The sequence below is a fragment of the Amblyomma americanum genome, chromosome 1 (genome assembly GCF_052857255.1).
Source record: "Amblyomma americanum isolate KBUSLIRL-KWMA chromosome 1, ASM5285725v1, whole genome shotgun sequence".
Taxonomy (NCBI): Eukaryota; Metazoa; Arthropoda; class Arachnida; order Ixodida; family Ixodidae; genus Amblyomma; species Amblyomma americanum.
In genome coordinates this window covers 357,317,113-357,338,985 of record NC_135497.1, presented here as the reverse complement: position 1 = coordinate 357,338,985, position 21,873 = coordinate 357,317,113, and the positions used below count along the sequence as shown (strand labels likewise).

Below are 21,873 nucleotides of genomic sequence, written 5' to 3'. Positions count from 1 at the left end.
GTGCTTCGCCACGGCGCCCCCGTGTTTGTATTAACTGACCGGGGAACCGCGTTTACGTCGGCTCTTACACACGAGGTCCTCCGTCTTAGTGGCACCAGTCATAGAAAAACGGCTGCTTACCATCCTCAAACGAATGGACTTACTGAGAGGCTGAACAAGACCATCACAGATATGATGTCTATGTATGTCGACGCTGACCATCGCAACTGGGACGAAATACTTCCCTACATCACGTTTGCGTACAACACCGCCCTCCAAGAAACGACGCGCTTCACCCCCTTCCGTTTGGTGTATGGCCGAGATGCCCTGACCATGCTTGACGCCACGCTGCTCCCGGATTGTACCCCTCGTCTGTCCCAGGCGCTGACCAATTCGTTCGCGATGCAGAAGCCGCTCGCCACCTTGCTCGACAACGCATTCGCCATCAGCAGATAACTGACGCCCGGCGTTACAACCTCCGCCACAGGTGATTTACCAACCCGGCGAGCACGTCTGGGTATGGAGCCCTACACGTGTGCGCGGTCGCTCTGAAAAGCTTCTGCGGCGCTACTTCGGCCCCTACGAGGTGCTACGTCAACTCAGCGATGTGAACTATGAAGTGTACCCGCATGGAGTTGTCCGGTCTTCTCGCCCGCCCAAGTCTGAAGTCGTCCACGTGTACCGCATGAAACCGTATTACGCCCGTTAGCCCCTCCCGGAGTTCACATTTAGTGCTGCCACCACACGCCATCGCACTTTCGGTGTCTCCACACTCTTTATCCCCCTTGCCGGAGGCATTGAGGCGATGCCTCTTGAAAGGAGGGGGGCAATGCCACACTGCTCACATTCTGCGAGCGCCGCCATGCGGCCGAGCGGCATTACTGGGCTCGTGTGGGAGCGAAGAAGAGGACGTTCCCGTTCGAACGCGCGCTGCTGGGTTTCTGGCCTTCGGATTAAAAAAAAAACCCTTTTCGTGCCACCCTACGTTTGTCGGCGACAATATGCTTACATTGCGCTCCAAGTGCATTATTGTTTTCATTAAAATGATGAGTCTGTCCCCACTGCGCCTAGCATGAAACTCCTTTTAGTCTAAAAAGTATTACAGTTGTGTACAAAACGAATATAGTGTCTATGACTGTTCTCATGCAATTAGCACTCCATTCACATCACAACACAAGCTCTAGAACCCATAGTACCTTGCATGAAACTTGCGCGATTAAGAAATTAAAGATGTGCAGCACTTTGGAGCAGGCATGCAGTGTTTAAGATCGTACTCCTGCAACCAACACTTTTTCTCGAGACACTGAAGCTCCTTGCTTGAAGAGGCATGTAATGTTTCCAACCGTGCCGTATTCACCAACATTCTCGTCACATGAGGTGTAGCCATCCTAGGCTCATCAACAGGTTACAACACAGATGATCCATGAGGTTCATGTTTAGACAATACAGACTGTTGGTGTTACTAATTTCCAGGCTAACGCGAGGTCACAACAATGTTCATCAAGTACAATTGCTGGATTTGTTTGGCACGCTAATAGATGCACCTTGATTTTGTTCAGTGTGTTCGCTTGGTCTACCATGAATGACGTCAGTGCACGTTAAAGAACCCCAGGCGGTCGAAATTTCCAGAGACCTTCACTACAGCGTCCCTCGTAGCCTGAGTCGCTTAGAGACGTTAAACCGCATAATACAAACCTTCAATGTTTAGGTCAAAACAGATCTGTAGGAAGTGCTTCATTGCGATGTACATGAGTGGAAGAGAGAGCTTGTTCACGAAGTTTCAATCCCTGGCAACTTGATTGCTGATAGGATTGAATACATTTGTCATCCAGAACGTTTCTAGCATTTTTGTGTGACTCTGTGGTAAGCGTTTTTCAACTCATGCAGAAATGCGTGCTTACATATCCTATAATTGAAGTAAGTGTATATATCAATTTTTAGGTCTGTAGTTAAAAAGACTGTACAGTACAATAGGTCAACTTGGTTATGTCCTTGGTGCACATTCTTTCAATGGCTGTAATGACCCAAGCACTGTGAAATGATGCCTCCAGATTAAATGATGCATTCTCATCGTTTAGTAGCTTAACACTTGCTCGTGTTTGTTTCATTGAGGACTGAAGCTTCCATTAAAATCAACATGCGGCACTTCCACTGAAAACAGTGGAGGTTCAGCAGAAGAGTTTTGGGGGAAAATATTTGTGTGGTATTTTCATGCAGGGCAACAGTGCTCCCAGAGGTACGCGACACAGGCGGAGTACCTTTTTGAAATACCGTTTCTCGAATGGTGTTTTTTTTCTTATAGGCTTCCTCATGCGACCAGTCAACTCGGCGGGGCCAAGATCGACATGGGGACCACGGCTGCAGGCGACTGCCCTCAGATTTCTGTGGTCTGATTTGTGCGCATATTGCCTAGTAACGATATTCTTTTATATACTGGCTTGTCTCAGTTTTTGAAGAGCTTGTTGAGGCAGTGCCAACACTTGCCACAGGGTTTCTTTTCATGGTAGTATTAAGTGATGCCTTAGATGGCTCCGTCATTGGGCTGCGATATGGGCGCCTGGTCAGAATTCTTCAGTGTTCAGTGCCAGGCAAGGGGAACCGCATCAGTTACATGCTTGGCCGTAGTTGACACTTGATGTTGAGTGTGCCCACCCAGCCACTCTGAAAATAGCTTCTAAAGCGAAAGCTTTATTACTCCCCTCCATAGATTGTTCGCCGTGTGTTTCATTACCACGTGACGTCGCTGAGCAGCAGCTGTGCCGAAACCGATAAAGAGCGGGAGCTTAGAAAGCAAAGGAAAGGCGTATACCTGGCCCCCTGGGACAGTGGACACCTCATTCGCGCTTTAAGCTACGTGGCGGTAGTGACAGAGATGCGCTGCATGCGTTGGCATTGACAACGTTGTGGCAAAAACACGCCACTGAAGCTAAAGGCCGTCGGCATTCATTGTGTTCATTGGCGTTGGAGTTGACAGCGTTCTAGACTCCGATGATTTTGAGTAAAGGAGTGGCATATTAATGGCTCCCTGGGTGAGTGGACGCCTCAATCGGGCTTTGAGGTAGGTGGCGGTGGTGGGAGAGAGAGATATGGGCTGCATGCGTTAGCGCTGACAACGTTGTGGTAGACACGCGGCACTGCAGCAATAGGCCGCAGCGTTTATTGGGTGACCAACCTCTCGCCATCAACCATTAATTTAACTGCCACCTGACAGGGTAGTATGGTGGGCGCGCTGCCTATCCAGTGTGCGGAACGCACTCAACTTTACAGACACCAAGCCGTGTCTAGTTGCCCGATACCACCCCAGCTTTCGCTCTCTAACCACGTTCAGCAGCAGTTAAACCACAGCAAATTTTTTCGATAGAAGTAACCAGCAGTTCACATCTTCAAAATCGCAGGTTTTCGAACTCACAAGGTAGCACATAACGTTTCGGACGCTCACACAGGGTCTTTGCTAGATGCCTTATGGGCGGGCTGTGACAATGTGGATCGCTTACTTTCAGTGGTCGGAAATAAAATCAAAGCCAACATCAGTCAGCGTAACATATACTTGTACAGTAAATAAACCTCCTGAAAGAGCATAATCTGCATCAAAAACATCACAATTAGCGCATAACTGAGCACAATTAAGATACAAGATACCTGCTAACCAGCTGCAGCAGGGAAAAACCATGACTGCATAACAAAACACTATTCTGATTTCAGTGTTAACGTTTCAGTTCCGTGCCTTGCGCTCAGTCAGTGTTACATGAACGATTATGATCCTTGGGCACCACTGAGCGTCCCTTGTAATTCGACGTGAGGAAACCTTATTTAAATTATTGTTTCTTCATGGGATGCTTCATTCATGTGTTATCTGATAATATGGTTGACAGCTTGAGACAATCACATGCACAGTATTTGTAGAAGCTTCAACTGTCTCAAGCACAAATGCATTGCAGTTGATTAGAATGTTCTTTAATATTTATCTAATTTGGCAGCTGCATACCAGCGTGTAATTTTGCTTCGGATTTGGCATTAAATTCAAATTATCTATGTCTTGCGTCGTTGAGAACGTTCGACACTTTAATTATTATTGGATCATTATTTGTTCAAACTGTAGCTCTCCAGGCACATAAGTCCATATGATTCAATGATTACACTATACTAATATAAACAATCAGATATCTCCACATATGGTACACAAATCTTGCGGCCAAATTTGCACGCAAGTACAATGCAAGGTTTTGAAAGGTGTCAGTGTTCCGTATTTATGAATCATAGGTGACAAATATTTACCTCTACATTAACGCCAGCCAACTGAAGTGAGAACCGTTTTTGAGCTAGATTTCAAGTGCATGCCGCATTGGAACGACAGTTATTTTGAAAAGCAAAGGCATGCACTTCGGTCTCCTTTTGACATGTACGATGTGCACGAAAAATCTACAAATCTGTCACTTATTAGCCAAAGAGGAACTAATAATGCCTCGGTAAGTTGGTTTTTTCTGGCATGCGTCTCTGAACACTAACGTCTCCGAGCCGACGTCACAGCAAAGTTTCGGGACAGCGGGCCGAGCGGGCGCGCGCGCTTACAGCACTCTGGCAGTATTGTCAGGCGTCATGTGCGGCGCCTGCTACTCGCAGCCAGTTTATTAAACGATGCTGTACAAACTACAGCCGCGAACCCATCGGCGATGTTAAAGCAAGCTTTCTGCAGACGCAGACGCCCGAGATCGAGCCCTCGGAATCTACGATGGTGGCAGCAGCGCGCGCGTTTGGACCCGAATCAGGCAACTAGCGCAGCGTGGGAAACGTCGCCGAGATAACATGAAACTGGCCTCACCTTCACCATCAATAGGGGACTTCCGCGCAGCAGGATACGCACAACGGCGTTAGGACGGGCTACGCTGACGCCACCCCGAACTCTTCCCTTCTTCGGTTATGCAAACCATCACCACAAAGGCAGCACATGTATAACGATATTCAGCGTGCTTCGCCTAACGCTTTACACAATTTTTATAAATAGGCTTTTTTGAGTTAGAGAAGTTCCGTTTTTTCGACATGGTATTTTCAGCGCTGTAGTACATCAGCATACAGCTAAGCCATGATAACTATCAGAGTGGTTGACTAATATTGAATAGTTAACATTTGAACTATTATGATTAGGCTTCTTAATTATTGAGAGGTGTGTAACCCACGGTATTGTAATATCCAAATCAGTTTTTAGAATTTCGGCAGTGCGGTTACCATCGGCGCTGTGGCCCAACAAATTTTGGCTACACTACGCCAGCATACGTGCACTTTCCGGAATCTTCAGGCAAAGCAACCTCTCCAGTGCACTAACTCGTCGAAATAGCCAAAATTTCTTCTACCATAGCTCCGAGGGTAACCGCGTTTTCGAAAGTCTAAAAGCTGATATGGGATATTACTCATGGTGGGCTACGCGCCTTTCAATAATAATTATGGAGGCTAGCAGTACAAGTCAACAAGTTAACTATTCAATATTAGTTAATCTGCATGCTAATTAACACATCCTAGCTGTATTATAATGCACTGCACCGCTGAAAATGCTGTGCTGAAAGAAAGGCCTGCTAACTGAAAAAGTCTATTTTTAAAAACTGTGTAAAGTCTTAGATGAAACACCCTGCACACGGACGCCACACGGTCTAATATGGGGTCATACGCGTATGCAATATAGGCAACCGAACAGACAAACCCAATCACCCGCAAAACTGGGCCATTTTCTACGCCTTCCAACATAACCACTCTAGAAACTCACGCGATAATATGTGCCATACAGGAAGCACCTTTACTCACTAAATACAAGACCATTAGCATGAACATCTGTACCGAATCTAGCAAAGTCATCTGCAATATACAACGCAGACTACTGGAAACTAGCCGACATGACATTCTAGTAGAACCCTGTAACAGCAATCTCAACTTTAAATACATCTTGCATTGGATACCTGCTCATGCTGGAATCGAGGGAATCAACATCCGGGCGCCTTCGATCCCTTGGCCAAATCCAACATCAGTGGAAGACGCCGCAACATAAAATGAGCAAATAGCTGAACACTACCAGAACACCAGGGAAAATCGCAGAATTTAAGCCCAACCCGTCACTCAGCTCATTTAAGCTCACCCGTCACTGGAAACGGAACAAGCACACGTCCTTCGCAAAGTTCAAACTAACACTCCCCTCACTCCACTAATGTTCTACAACTTCGGATGGCATGACCCAGCTCACTGTTCCAACTGTCCAGAAATCAGGACAGACACAGAGCACATTCTCTACTCATGTAACACTGCCATTACCTCTCCTCATTTCCCTTATCCTCCCCCCTCCTTCCTGGAGTGCATGGCTTTACTCGGGCCCGGGAGATTATCAGCGGACCTTGGCGGAGCCAGCGCTCTACCTTACTGGGCCTTAAAGCTGGCCTAAAATAAAGTTTTTTTCCTGCTCTTTCCTTCCTCGGGCGCTATCAACACAACCGGGCATAAATCCAAGATCCGGTGGTATTGAGTTCAGGCAAGGACGGCGCAAATAAACACCTTACTCATGTCACAAAATGCCCCCATGGGGCGTACCACAAAGGAACAATACAAGCACGCTTGCAAAAATACGTATCAAAAGAAACAGCACGGGCCACCGTGCTTTAAATACATTTATTATGTTGTCTTATAGTTCTAATTAAAAACGTAACATTTAGAACACAATACTATCAAGCCAATGTTTAGTTTGAACATATTATGATACAACATATGACGCCATTTGTTAATTTTTAACAATAAAACAACGTAGAGCAGCACTTAACATTATTCAGCTTCTAAAACAGTTTTAAAACATTATTTTTAAGTTTTGGTGCTACGGGAAAAGTGGAGTAATTAATGTTTTATTGACGCTCTCCTTCTGAATATCTTCGTTCTTAGTATTTACTGCAATTGGCGCGGTAAATGCTGCTGGTTCCTGTACACACGACTCACAAAGAGCGCACTCCATTTTAATGCGATAGCGTTAATATTCCTGTTCTGCAGAAAATGCGGCGGCCGTCGACGTCGTCGTTGTCGGTGGCGTTGTGAGCGAAAATCCCCAGAGAAGCAACCTAGTTGGGCCACCTATAGGTCACGCGACCTTGTGGTGCCGTCACAACCTGCCCATCGATTGTGAGCAAACTGCCCACAGTGGCAGGTGGCAGTTAAATTTATGATTGGTAGCTAGAGGTTGCTCGGGAAGAGCAGCCGTGGTCGCACAAACCCCAGAGGTGGCGGCACCTACCACCCCAGGGCAGTGGCGCATCGCTTAACCACTGCACCACTGCGCCAGGAGGGTTACGAGGACTCCCGGGGATCGATGAATGTTAAGTAGAGAATAACCAACCCCGCACATGTGGGCAATAACTCATTAACGCTTTCGCGTCATACCCTTAAGGCGGAGCTCACGTGTCCCCTCTAATTTTACGCAGCGCATTTACATAACAACGAAAAGTGTTAAGGGACAGCGCACATGTGTGGGTGCACCGCAAGCCAAAAGTGAGCGGGGAGTTATATACTGGGGCACAATTCTTGTCTCATCACTGACTCACTTATTCGCTGAAACTCTCCGCGTGTACGCATTTGACCATCTACCTAAACATAAAAACTTCGCAAGATCAGCTCTAAATTTTCCCTTCAAAAACGCTTTGCGCGTTGATCTTCTGCGCTTATCACTGAGTAATATTGGCACATATCGGCAATATGGAAAAATAACCCAAGCTTTAAAACTGCTGGAAATGAAGGTGTGGCTGGGGGAAGGTCGAAGAAGTGAGGGTGAGGGCCAGCAAATTTTATGAAGTGACGGTGAAAGACGACCAGCGAATTTTACAAAACGAGCATGAGGCTGAAGGAGGAAAGGAAAGAATGTGGGCCTTCCGGCAACTCTGGCGATGACTATACATTTTTTGCACTAAGTAACGAATCAAAAGAAAGAGCATGCTTTGGTACAATAGCACAGGCAGTTCAAATTAGCCGCGTAGACTCTGCAACACGTCATCATTGGACATTGCATTTGCACTGAACTTCTTGCGTAGGCATGCGTCCAGCCTTGGTTTTCTGTGGAAAAAGGCGCCAGATATTTTTCGCCCTGCAGGGCTTTGGAAAACGGCTTTTTTTTCGTCTCGGAAACAAATATGGCATCGTCTTGTGTGTGGCTCTGAACTCGCCTTTGGCTCTAACCACTGCACTGTGCTAATTGAAAAGTTATTGAATAAATTTCAGTTATTAGCCAGACAGTGAGCATGATTTTCGAAATAAGTGATGTCCGCCGCGGCCGGAAGTTTGTTCCTGAGAATATTTTCTTCTTTTTCGACCATCATACCTTTGAAAATTTTAAAGATTTTTTTGTTTTCAAAATAACCCAATCCACATAAACAGAGACTGAGAAAAATGCGAAATTTTATTCCCCTCATAAACCGTAGCTCTATCCAAGCGTTTATATGATGTGCTTTTCAAGAAGTTAGAACAACTGTACACCCTCATGTACTGCACAATTATGCAATTAATTTGGTTCAACTTGGTCAACCCATTTTGTTAGCCAATTTAGTTAAGTATTATGATAATTTGGTTAACTTGATTAAGAGCATGATAATTTTAGATTTCGCTCTTTGCGACGTGAAATTCTAGATTGCACCCAGATTTTTTTTCCCCAAAAACTTTATTTCTGGTTGATTAAAAGCTCTATATAAGAAAATAATTCTTGAAAATGATTATTCTGCCATTTGAGCAGAAAAAGAATTAGAACCTTCATTCTGGGATGTCAGGGGCACTGCGGGGGTTCAGCAACTCCAGCAAATAAATGTTAAAAGCGGCTTATATCACGAGCGCTGACGTGATATCCTTCTTTTCTTGTGTTCCCACTTCGGCAGCGGAAAAGTAAAGTAGCTAGATTGTATGGGATCTAGAATTTATTCTACTTCACTGTAGCATCCCAGAAAGGCGCGAGTCGATCCCGGCCGCGGCGGTCGCATTTCGATGGAGGCGAAATTCTAGAGACCTGTGTACTGAGCGATGTCAGTGCACGTTCAAGAACCCCAGGTGGTCGAAATTTCCTGAGACCTTCGCTACGGCGTCCCTCATAGCCTGAGTCGCTTGTGGCGTTAAGGAGGGTGAGTCCCTGGTGAGTCGTGGACCGTAACTAATTCAAAGAAACAGGTCGTGCGACGTATGTGACTCGCAAGTGTGAACCAGCCTTTAAATCCCCGTAAACCATAAACCAAATGTAATATTAGTAGCAAAATCGCCGACACAGACTGGACACAAAATGACAAAACAACCGCGAGTCCTGTAGTTTCCTGTCTACGTCGGCCAGTTGGGCAGTAATAGTGAACTTAGGAAGCTAGTACCAATTAGCCCAACTAACATTTTAAAGTTCAGTGCAGATGAGGCGCATCCTGGCTATCTTGGCGATGGGGCTAATGATCTTTTCGTTATCGTCATCTCTATTTTCTGATCTTGCACCGATCTCTTCATATCCTACACAGTCGAGCGTAGAGTAGCGCTGGAGAAGGAATAAGTTAAGCCACGCTCGAAACAGTGCAAGCTATGAGCCATAAGCTAAGCTCAAGCTCTAGAAAGTGGAATTTGCTCATTCTTTTGCGCACACAGGTCCTGGCTCATATTGTATCTCAAAATATGATTTGGACGCTGGTTTTCTACGCCTTACGAGGAACTTTCGCTTTAGTGTTTCCAAAAGAAAAGTGTATGGATTCGCTTGCCATTGCAGTATAATATGACTTAATTTCGGTTTCTAGATTTGGCTCCTTTCGAAAAAATAGCTTTCTCAAGTGTTCGCTGAAACACCCGGTATTTATATGCAACCGTACATGCAGCTGTGCATGACGTGTGTACAGTCGGTAGAGCTGTTGCTTGTTTGTTCCCCAGGAGGGCGAAAAGTCTTGAAGCGTGTCCTTTAAGTCATTTAGTTCTCTAAAATCTCATATTTGTCGACGCCTGTGGAAAAATGTCAGGGCTACGGGATTGAACACTGTTCTGAATTTGCTTGACACCACGGGGATTTTCACCAAGCGTGAGTGAGACATAGCTTCCTAGTCTTTGAATGAGACGTAGTGGGAAGTACGGAAGCCTACCAACCTGTCCACTTACTACCTTCTACGAAGGCATCCATTGTGATTCTGACTAACTCAGGAGAGTCTACAATCTTTCTCAGAATCACTGCTACCACGTCGTGCTCGACCAGAAGCGCCTGTCACGTCGAGTTACGAGGCTGCATGCGTGATGTGAGCGGTCATGTGTGTCTTCTGCCTTGGCCATTACGTTGTGGCACGGCAGAGTAAGAGACAAAATACAACGCAGAAGAAGACATAAAGTAGCACGTGGCCCCACTGCGGCGGCCTATACTTCTTTGAGTACCCACCTCGCATGCAGTAGGTGCGGGGTTCGATCCCCACGGCCGCCGAGTACCCACCAGTAGTACAATAGGTACAAGCTTTCCCCTGACCTGCTGGTCGGCTTTTTTAGGGTGAAATGCTTGAAAAATGGGTCTTCGACCCCAACTGAAGTAAGAAAAAATACCTTCTGCAATCGCGCTCTTTGGGCAAAGCTTCCCTTGCGCCATTAAAATACCCATCATCAAAACATAACGCGCCGTGTGTCTACTTCTGCGCGTTTTGTCTTTTGCACTGCCGTTCCACGTGGTATTAGGCTATCTATTCTTCCGGCTTCTTCTCTCGGCCTTCTTCCTCCTAGCGGACACCACGCGTGAGGCCCATCGTATTATGCCTCCATCACCTGCCCTCTACTTTTCTTCTTTCCCTGTACTACCCTCTCTCACGTTCTCATTTACCAATGCAGAGTAGCAGACCAAAGGCATATTTATTTATTTATTTATTATCAATACCTCAAATGCCCCAGGAATACATGAGGGATGGGCTGAGTGTGTCACTGATGGGAGATTGGATGGCAGCCTTGAAGTGCAGTGGATCGGAGTGGTGCACGGAGTCGAATGGCAGGCCGTTCCAGTCTCGAGCAGTTTGCACGAAGAATGAGCGAAGATGAGCTGTAGTCTGTGCTGGGGGAGGGGGGAGGGGGGGGGGGGGGTTAGACTGTTTTGGGATGGTTGGTGCGGCTTGATAAGCGATGAGCTGGCAGGATAGCTGAAACATCAAGTTGGCTGTGATAAAATTTATGAAAGAGGCAGAGCCGAAAGATGCAACGTCTGGACTCGAGATTAGTAAGATTAGCCTCAGATTTAAGTGCAGTGACGCTGGTGTGATACGAGTAGTCCGAAAAAATAAATCTAGCTGCGCGATTCTGAACTGATTCGAGGGTGTTTGAAAGGTTAGATTGATGAGGGTCCCAGACTGAGCATGCGTACTCCAACTTCGGCCGGACAAATGTGAGGTATGTTAACGTTTTAATAGAAGCAGAAGCGAGTCGCAAGTTCCTACGGAGGAAGCCAAGAGTGCGATTGGCTTCGTTTGTTATGTTTGTTATGTGCGCTGGCCAATTAAGTGTGTTAGAAAATGTGATGCCGAGATATTTATACGATGGAACAGATGCTATTTCAGATGCACTAATTTCGTACTTGAAGGGTTGATAGTTTTGACGCCGATGGAAAGAAAGCAATGACGTTTTGTTAGTGTTTAAGGACATTAACCAAGTGTTGCACCAGGCTTCAACACGTTTAAGGTCGTCTTGAAGTAAGCGAGAGTCCGAGGTGTTATGGATGGGGCGGTAGATTTACACAGTCGTCTGCAAATAGGCGGATATGAGAAGTGGTATTATTAGGCAGGTCGTTAATATAGATTAGAAAAAGCAAAGGCCCCAAGCACAGTGCCTTGGGGGGACACCGGAAAGGACCGGGGAGCAAGATGACGAAAGTTTATTAGCATACACAAATTGTTTCCGGTTAGTGAGAAAATTGCGTATCCAATCTAATACAAGGGGGTTAATGTGTAAGCTTGAAAGTTTAAGTAGAAGTCTTTGATGGGGAACCTTGTCGAATGCCTTTTCAAAATCCAAAAGAGAGCGTCCACCGGAATGTTTAAATCGAGATTAGAGCTTATGTCGTTAATAAATAAAGCGAGTTGAGTATCACATGATAGCCCTTTGCGAAACCCATGCTGATTAGGGTGAAAAAAAGTGACAGATATCAGGAATTTTACTATGTGAGAGTAAAGCACATGCTCCATTAGTTTTGAACGAACGCTAGTTAGTGAAATGGGACGATAACTAGAACATAAAGATGGAGGACCTTTTTTCGGGACTGGAACAACCTTGCCTACTCTCCAATCTTCCGGCACCACTCCTGATGACAATGATTGCTGGAAAATATGGCAATAAAATCACACTGACAGTGTTTTTCGTATGTTTTAGTACCTTGGTGTTAATGCCATCGACACCTGCAGAAGATGAAAGCCTTAATGAGTCAATGATTTTCACAATACCGGGAGGATTAAAAGTGATCTTAGCATAACAGTGTGATTGTAATGGGGAAAATCTGGTAAATTGTTAGCAGGTTCTTGTGTGAAAACAGAAGTGAATGCACGGTTTAGTTCTTCGGCTGTTTGACTTGCAGGAATCGGGCGATTGCAGTGATCGTGTAATTGTAATGGTTGCGAGCGTTTAGGGTTTATAGTGCTCCAAAATTTTTTAGGGTCATTTTTTAACATGGTTGGCAAAACTGATGAATAGAAAATACGCTTTGTTTTGTTAGCAAGTGACTCAAACTCCTTTTCCGCAGTGTAATACTTTTTCCATGAGCATTCGTTGTTAATTCGTTTAGCAGTGCGAAAGAGTCTTTTCTTTATGTTGTTGAGACGTTTCAGCGTGCGGTTGAACCATGCGATGATTGTTTATCGGTTACAGTGATAGTGGGTATGTACGTCTTTATCAGCTCATGCATTTTATCCTTGAAAAGTAACCAGTTAGTCTCAGCGGAACGTTTAGAAAGGTCCTCAAGAAGCCAGACGGAAAATTCCTCAAGTGCAGTATTGATTGCGGAATAGTTTCCTTTGTCATATAATGTTATTGTTTTCATTATTGTTGTTGTACCCGGTAGATGGCAATGAAACGAACCGTGCATGATGGAATGGTCACTAAGACCTGGTAAAGATGTGAGCGAAGAGAGCTTATCGGAGTCAGAGGTAAGGATCAGATCGAGTGTATTAGACGAATTGCTGCTATGACGTGTTTGGTTGGGCGACTACTTGCGTTAGTCCAAAGGTTAGACACGTGTTTACGAAGTCACTTTCAATGTTATTCTTTGATAGTGTTTTGGCGAGATTAGACCAGGTAATAGCAGGAAAGTTAGTCTCCGAACAGCAGAATAGGTGGACTGACGGTGCGTTGCAGTTACGCATTGAAGAACTGCGTGGAATTCGGCGACAAAAGAAGCGTTGGCGTCAGGGGGGGGGGGGGCGATAACAGCGCCGATTATTATAGGCGGGTAAGAGGCATTGGAAATAACAAATATAATTTCTAGGGGCGATGATATTTTTAATTCGATGCATTGGAGATTTCGGTGGCTGCTATCAGTACGCCTCCCCCACGCTTGTCGGTTCGATCCCGCCGGAAAATATTTAAGTCGGAAGAAAGCGAGAGAATTTCAGAGTCGGTGATTGATGATGTGAGCCACGTCTCGGTAAGAACAACAAGGTTAGACTCTGTTGTGTGAATTATATTGCTGAGAGGATCAAGTTTAGGCAAAAGGCTTCTGATATTAGTATATATAAAGAATAAGTAAGAACGGCTAGGTTTCAGACAAGTGTTTCCTACGTGTGTAAAGGGTGGGGGACAACCATCTGATTACTGCGGTCGAAAGTGTAAGTTTTCTTTCCGATGGTTAGTTTGTCATGTCTGAGTTTGAATTTAGTTTCTTCCTGTGCCTTCTCGAATTCCACAAGACGCTTTCTAGCGGCAAGAGTACTTGGGCAGTAGTCCTCAGAAATACTGTAACTTGTGCCTTTCAGTTTTTTGGCACATGAAAGAACCTTTTCTTTAACCTTAAAATGCGCAAATTTAACAATTATTGGTCGGTTTCGGTCCGCCCCAAACTTTCCCAGCCTGTGAGCTCTCTCGATATCTAGGGAAGCAAGAGTGGTGTCTAACTGCTCGCTGCAGTGTTGGATAATAAGGGCCTCTGACTGCGCCCACGTTTCCCGTTCGTCATCTTTATGGCCAAAAAAAAACAGGTTTGATCTGCGCGACCTGTCGTCCGAATCATCAAGTCTGCTTTTAATAGCAGCAACCTGCTCAGAGTTCTGTTCGGAGAGCGCCTGTACTTCGTTCACTTGTTTCTTTACAGCTGTTATCGATTAACAGTCGGCTTCAATTTTTTCCAGTCGGTTTTTAATTTCTTCAAATGCTTTGTCACTTTGGGAAAGCCTGACGCGGATAGCCTTCATTTCTGCGAGAAGTGAGGCTTGGCCGGCTCGGATTTCGTCCAGTGCTTCGAAAATGCCATTTTCACCGGAACGAAGGGTGGGGGGACCGGGGTTTAGCTCAATATCGCCTGATAAGATTAGTAACTGCTTTATGACATGGTAACAATCAGAGGCAATATGAATGCAACACATTGGGCTTGGCAGCACCAGTAAACCAGCATACCGCGTGCTTCGCGCAAATAAGCAGTATTGAGAATTTACCTGCAGCAAGAACAAGCGTCGAAGGTGAGAAGCGGTCGTCATGGTTGGGGTGCTGCCAAGCCCATAGAGCGCGGCGGTGGCTAGTGTCGCGTTTATACATCGGTCAGGTGGGGAGGAGGTTGATCGCTGGCGAATCATCATCGGAAGTAGCGGTGATAGACAGGGGGCGTTTCCATCCGGTGGTGGTGCCGGGCACTGGCGCAACGCTGTCGCTGACGTGGGGGTGGCGGGCGTGATGCAGTGCTGCCGCACATGTTGGGCACCGCGCCGTTCCGGCGTCCAGGCCGGCATCCATGAGGGCCTTCCGGCATCCTTCCAGTCGGGCTGGCTTCTCCAACCTCCAAGTTTTCGCTCTTTGTACGAAACTCGCGTGCAGAGAGTCCAGCGCTCCGAAGGTCTTGTGAGCGAGAAAGATTCCTGCTGTGGCTCACGCAGTTGCGGCGGCAATGTGCGCAATATCCTTCGTCAACAACGACAAAATCATTTCAAGAAATAACTTGAAAAAGAAAGAAAATGTTTAATTATGGCTTGCCATGAAGCAAAGCCCAGGGGCCGTATTCTATGAGCTGTCCATTTCTCGTCCGTTCGGTCCACTGTCAGTGGTCACTCAGATATACCCGCGGCTTTCCAGAGTCTGCAGATTGGGTCAAGCGACCTGGCCGTTGGGTGGTTGGCGACCGCATCTCATCATTGGCTTCATATCGCAGCCAATGACAGCCAGTGGTCACCACTGCGCCTTCACTACGCTGCTCAGTGGTCGCCACTGAGTCACCACTGCGATGCACCGCACCATTGGCTGCATATTGCAACCTATTTAAGTCAATGGTAAAGTCCGGTTGCCAACGACCTAATGTCCGGGTAGCTTCCCCTGACGCTTTAAACGGGTATATCTGAGTCACCACTGACAGACGACCGAATAGACGCGAAAAGGACAGCGTAAAATGGACAGCTTATAGAACACGGCTCCAGGTGTAATATTTTTGTTTTGCAAGTGGCCGAGCCTTGAGACTAAGGCCGAAAGAGGTCATCGACATGCCCTGAGGAGAGCGCGGGAAGAGGCGCTTAGTGTACCAACAGTACACGTTGCTGGCGGGAGACAGACTAGCTCCTCTCGTTGAAAATCGGGACAACGTTCATTGCCTTTTCTCTTTCCTTTTTCCCGTGCAGCTGGATGCCGCTGAGAAGGCACTGGCGGTGTCCGTCGCGTCCGCTGCTCTGGGGAATCGTCAAAAATATATCCTTCACTCAGAACAAGTACTGAGCTCTCATTTCATATTCTAGCTGCATTTGCATGGCAACAAATGATTCTCTATGTCGCCTTTCTTGCTTACGATGTAATCCAAGCGCCTTCAAGAAGATTTCAGATGTCATTCAAGATGACAGGGTGGTTCCGCATGTATTTCTCGCGCGCATGCACGCTGAATTACTTTCGACGCCGTGAGCAAATACACCACAGCCCTCCGTAACACTAGCCCTGTGGCGGGCATCGGAATAAATCCTTGGCAGCCGCAGTCTCACGCTTCCACTCTCCCACCCTTTAGAAAATGACGTCGAGCAAGCCCTAATCAAACTTCTCAATGCTTTCTTGCAATGCGCTTACATCATTTAAACGGTAGTCTGTCTGTGACAGGATAAACAAACTACACGATCTGGCACCGTTCAGTACCGAGCACGCAGACATATTGAATACCATATTGTGAAAGAAATTTCAAAATGTGACCTTCTACTGACGCTATGTCTTGCACCACACCAACATTCTCCAAAGAGGGAATTAAACGGACAGGGAGAGTGAGACAGTCCGTGCCTGCTGCTGCAGTGCTGCCTGCCGCAGGCGAGGACTGCGCACATGCCGGAATCCCGCAGCTGCCCGAAGCTCGACCCCGTGTTTTCGCGCCATCCCCGGTGCGCTACGTAGTTTTCTTTTTTTCTAACCGCGGCACCGCAGCGCCAATGCCTATCGGCGCCGCGCATAAATGGATCCAACGACAAGGCGCAGGTGGCCAGCGAGGTGATTGGGACGCTGCGGTTGACTGCCAACACGAACGCTGTCGCCGTCGGCTGAAACCGGAGGAATAGGCCCCCGCCAGACCTTCCCGCTCTAACCGCCGCAGCCCAGCGCGATGTCCCTGAACGTGGAGTACGCCACCTTCGGCGTTCTCATGGCGGCCAACCTCGGCCTGGGCCTGTACTTCGCCTTCTCGCGGCGCGCCCGCAAGGTGTCCACGGCCGACGAGGTATTCCTCGGCAGCCGCACCATGGGCACGCTGCCGCTGGCCATTTCGGTGCTCGCCTCCATGATCTCGGCCATCGGCGTCATCGGCTTCGGGGCGCACTACTACGCGTACGGCTTCCACTATGCCTGGAGCCTCGTGTCGGCGCCCCTGCTCGTGCCCATCGTCACGCTCATCGTCATCCCCGTCCTGTACAAGCTCCGCGTCACGTCCGTCTTCGAGGTGGGTCCCAGCCAGCTCTGAAGCTGTGTGCCAACCGTCCGCAGCTCAGGGCCCGCCGCCGAGTGCGCCTAACGCGGCGAAACGACACGCCAGAGCCCTTCACTTTACGCTCCCGGCTGCTCGTGCACTTCAGGGCAGTTTACTGCTGGCTGAGATTGTTTAAAGCGTTGTTTTCCTTTTGCCGCCATTTGTTACGTGCGGACAAAAGCCGCGAAGGAGATCCTATGGTCTGGTATACGCTTGTGTACACTGTATGAAATAAGCGGGAACCTACACGCAAGCGTGGTCCGGTGGAACAGAGTATATTTAAAAAAAACGGTGCCTACTGTAGTGCGTTCCGCCGCACTGCCAACCCGGCTACAAAGAGCTGTGCGGGGTTGACAGTGTACGAGCGTGCGCTTTCCTATTCTGCACGCAGCACTGTCAGGCTAATCCACAACAAACAGAGCGTCTCAAAGCAGGTTGAATAGAAACAAAAATCGCATGTATTGTTGTGCGCTTCATTTTTGGGGGTGACCACTCCATCTTTGAATGTGTCAGAAAAGAGAATGTCCATTGCTTTTCATGCGAGTTGTATTATATTTAATATCCTAAAAGGTGTTCTGTTGTGAGGAATCAAATAGTGAAATGTTTTAGCGGCTTTTGTGCAATGGCAAGGATTCGGTTCACTTTTTTTCTCACCGAAATGCGTTATGCTTCCTCGTAATTATGCAGCAACGAATAAGATGTTGTTCTTCCGGTAAGCCTCTATGAGGAAATAACGAAAGGTTCACAACTGGATGATGAGCGTTTAACCAGGCAACTTGCTTTGCGCGAAGTTAACAATCGTGGGGTTCAATATCCATTATTTAAAAAAACCATTGCTCGCGCTTCAAATTCTTGTTTCAATGTCTCGCCATGCTTTGGGATTTCCGTTATTTTCCTCAGAGATAAAATTTGTAGCCTGTCTCGTCATCGAGAGTAGATGCAAACAAGAAATGCATTGCAGGAAAGGCGTAGCTCATTTTAGGACGCCTCCCTCCCGAATGTCTTCGAGAGTGGCGCACGTTCCTTAGGTGGTTCGAGTGACAGCTGTGTTGACCCGGGAGTCGTGCCATAGGATTCGTTCGAACGCGCACGACGATGGATCTACGACGCTGACCGTTTAACGGTGCCAAGCTGTCTCTCAGATACGCGTCGCGTCGCTTTGTGTTTCAGCCGCAAGCTGTGCCGTACACGAACACAACTTTTAGGCCGTTAACATCTCCTCACCTTTCCGTCGACACGTACGTCGTCCCGGCGCCGCGGCTTCAGTTCGCAGCGCGTCTCGAGGAAAGTATCGGAGAGTTCGGCTTTAAGTTCAGCGTCACATTCCGCTTGGTGCTTCGGACGATCTGCCAAGAGTTTTTTCACGAACCTTTGATCCCAGAAAACTCGAACACCAGGCGGTGTGGGGGGGAAGCTTGTACCATTTGAAAACCGGTGCCTACCCGGCGGTACTGGGGAACGAATCCTGCACCTACCGCACGCGAGGCCCGTGATCAAAGCTTGAATTTCGTGACAGCCGATGTTAACAGTAAAACAACCTTCCATGCTCGAACCTGCGTCTTGTTGCGGGCCGCTTTCAGCACAGATTGACGCTGTCGAAACAGATTGCGCGGGCGCCATCGCTTCAACCTAATCACGTCTCGGACTTGCCGCAGCGGCGGGCGGAAAGTGCAGCTTCTTTCCACGCTATGCATTTGAAATCAACAAGTATATGTCATCCCGTTTAGCCCAATTTGTTGGCCTGCGGCCGACGCAGTGCGCGGAATTTTAGTGGAAGTTTTGCTCCGCGTAAAGGCTCGCCGCAATTTTCTCTGTAGTGCTCGGACAACCATCAATATCAGAATAGCAGCGCCTAACCATGCAACAATAAACATGTTTCGCTACCTTCAGTCCTCCCCTTTGACAAATTGAAGCTTAGGGATTTGAGTACCGCCAGCGACTTCAAGCCATACCATCGGTAGCTCACGAACTACTTATTCTGTTAATGATCATTCTCTTCATGCGACCGGCGAAATGGGGCAACGGTGACTTCTTTTCACAACTGATGGGCAATAAAGCCCTGATAGAAGTAGGCTGCTGTCGCAACAGTGGCAGCTTTCAAATACTACAGCGTCTGTGACATTCACATGCACTTCGCTATGCGCACGCGGCCGCTTCGTCAAAACGACCCGTATACGTGTTCTTAGAGCCTGATTTCTGATTGATTGAGCTAAATATCGTGTTGGCGACAGTTGCGCACCGCAAAGCAGAAAGTGGTGATTTTTATGAACTGCACTCGCAAACTTTATATGTTGCCCATCTCTTAGCATACGTGATGCTTGGCACAACCTCGAGTTCTCGTAGATGGCATCAGCAGTGACAGGGTCGAGCTCTACGCAGTAAAGCGTTTTGAAATTAAATCTAAGCCCTGGTAAGCTCCTCATTTTATGTTAAAGGAGCCACGACAGCCTATTTTCACGCATATCCTGCTGATCGCATTTAATTCCCAACACGTTAAATTAAAGCTCCCCCAAGTTTCAGTTGATTCTGCGCAGTATATATTTTTAAAACGAGTTTTTTCCGTTTCTTCTGCGAACTGCTTGCTGGTCTGACAACCTCTGATCGCTGACGTCAAAGGGGCATACTCGTCCCGCATCGTCTACTGCGCGCTGTTGAGGTGCTTGCATGCACACCGTAGACGGCGGTCGCTCGAAAGGTTTTCTTTCTATAGCTTATCGAAATAAAATGCATGTTCCGTGTTTCTTTTCGGAAGCCTTCAGCTTAGTACGCGAGCTGAGTAATCCTTAGGAAAGCAGACTTGCTCGTGGCGCCCGTTTAATGATTGTTGAGGAAAGAGAAATCGATGGACCCCTGCTTTATTACTTACGCTCAGAAACATGTTATTTTTATGTTATGAGTGTTGTCTCTCTTGCGCAGTCAAGTGCTCCCATATGTGAAAAGCGGAACGTGCCGTGCATGCCTTCGCTGATGTGCGCCGTGAAAGCCGCGGCGTTTTGTAGCTGGATACCAATTTCTTGCTCCGCTATTCATCGGCTCGATAATTAAACTCAAATTATCACAAGGTGGCACTACAGTAACCTTGAATCACGATAGTAGGAGAGAAAAGTGCCAAATGAAGCGATTTCCCCGCTTCATGCGTGCATTTGTAAGTCAATCATACATTCCCTTCGGCTCATAGAACCCTTTTGCAGGAACCAAGCCGCTTGCGAAACCCTACGCGACTCGAATGCTTTCACTGCCCGCATAGATGAATAGTCGCCGCCGTCTAAATGAGTGCTTGAAAATAATAGTACATCATTTATCCTATACTGCGCGTGCGCATTGTGGCCCAGGAATGTGACGATTACGACAACTGCAGCCCCGCGCTGGGGTTGTTTACATAGCGGTGCGCAAACCGGACTGCTCGTTTGCGTGGCATAAAATGCAAAGTGGACTCTCCTTACATTAAATATTACGTACTACTGCTCACAAATTGTAGTTTTACTCATTTTCACACTATGATAACATTGCAGTAATTAAGCGCCGCTGATGCTGTATCGCCTGCTTGGGAAACGCTTCGCGTAGGACCGGCGCTTCCCGCTTAATTGTATCTGCTTCCTCTTATATCAACAATATTTTATTTTAAATCCCTTTAGCTAAAAATACGTTCGGACATTACTTGAATTAATGAAAACAACCAGATTTGTTATCCACAGTCGACGCCGACGGCGCTGCCTTCACACATGCTGTGCAGACCGGGTCACATACCGGCACTTCCTCCTTATTGTACTCGCGCCCTGCGATGTAGGCAGTCGTCGCTTTGAGGGCACTGTAGCCCAAAACTACGCTCGACAGCTATTTTCAGGCGCTAGAACTTGCGAATTCGCTCTCCGCAATCGCCGAAATTGCACACACGAATCCTGCGTACTCGCTAGGCCTCGTCACGAAAGGGGCCGGTGGTCCACCGTCGACCGAAATTCAAGAATCTGGCAAGAGTTCCCCGCTGATTAGTAAGAAAGTGTGAAGATATGAAATGCAGTCGCTCGTTTCGCTTTTTCGATATGGATAAGGTACACAAACGCAGTTTTTCGGGCCGTCTATTCATCGGGCGTGAAGCTTTCGCTCGGCCGCACAAGCCCAGGCGACGGCGGTGAGCGACGAGCGGAACCGTCGTGCAGCGTTTTCAGCCCGTGTCGCTCAATTGCCTCGCCGATAGGTTCTATGCGCAGGCACCGAATGAAAGCACATATTCGCTGATGCACGCACATGGCGTATGTCGCCGTGGATAGCATGACCAAGACCAATAAGTTTTAAAGGTCTTACGTTGATAGAATGTCATACCAACTAGTCCCCCACCACACTCTGCCAGTTCCCACTAAGTTCACTCTTTACACTACTGCGATACGGGGTCGTTGGTCATGCTGGCGTCGTCGTCGGTCTAGCTTGACAGATCAGTGCGTCAGCGATGGCATTTGCATACCGACCAGCCAACCGACTGCCGTCCCATCAGCCTATATTGTAACCGGGCCCTATAGCCATACCGAAGAATAACTGCGTTACTATTATTAACGCTTTTGCGGCACCAGGCACTCGTATATGGGGGACGACTGCTACTTCGATCGCCCGCGGAAGTACAGGGGACAAGAGACCTCGCTGCGCACATTACAGCAACGAGAGCAGACGACGTTGCTCCGTGTATGTTCTGGTGACGTCGCGACAGCATTCAATTTGGCGGTCGCTGCCAGTGGGAGGAGTTTCCCGTTCTCAATTTCGATCGCATTTTTTGGAATATAGAGCGCGTCCAGGGCAGCCAAATT

General features: G+C 47.5%; 2 protein-coding genes across 2 annotated transcripts in view; one reads left to right on the top strand and one right to left on the bottom strand.

Annotated features, from left to right (window-relative positions):
• Positions 1-21,873, bottom strand: part of LOC144115597 (zinc finger CCHC domain-containing protein 24-like) — a 204,781-nt gene that overhangs the window by 33,560 nt on the left and 149,348 nt on the right. The window lies entirely within an intron of this gene.
• Positions 16,601-21,873, top strand: part of LOC144100670 (sodium-coupled monocarboxylate transporter 2-like) — an 83,703-nt gene continuing 78,430 nt past the window's right edge. The window contains exon 1 of the mRNA XM_077633538.1: positions 16,601-17,050. Within this exon, the coding sequence (XP_077489664.1) occupies positions 16,718-17,050 (333 nt within the window). The 5' untranslated portion in view covers positions 16,601-16,717. The remainder of the gene's footprint in view (positions 17,051-21,873) is intronic.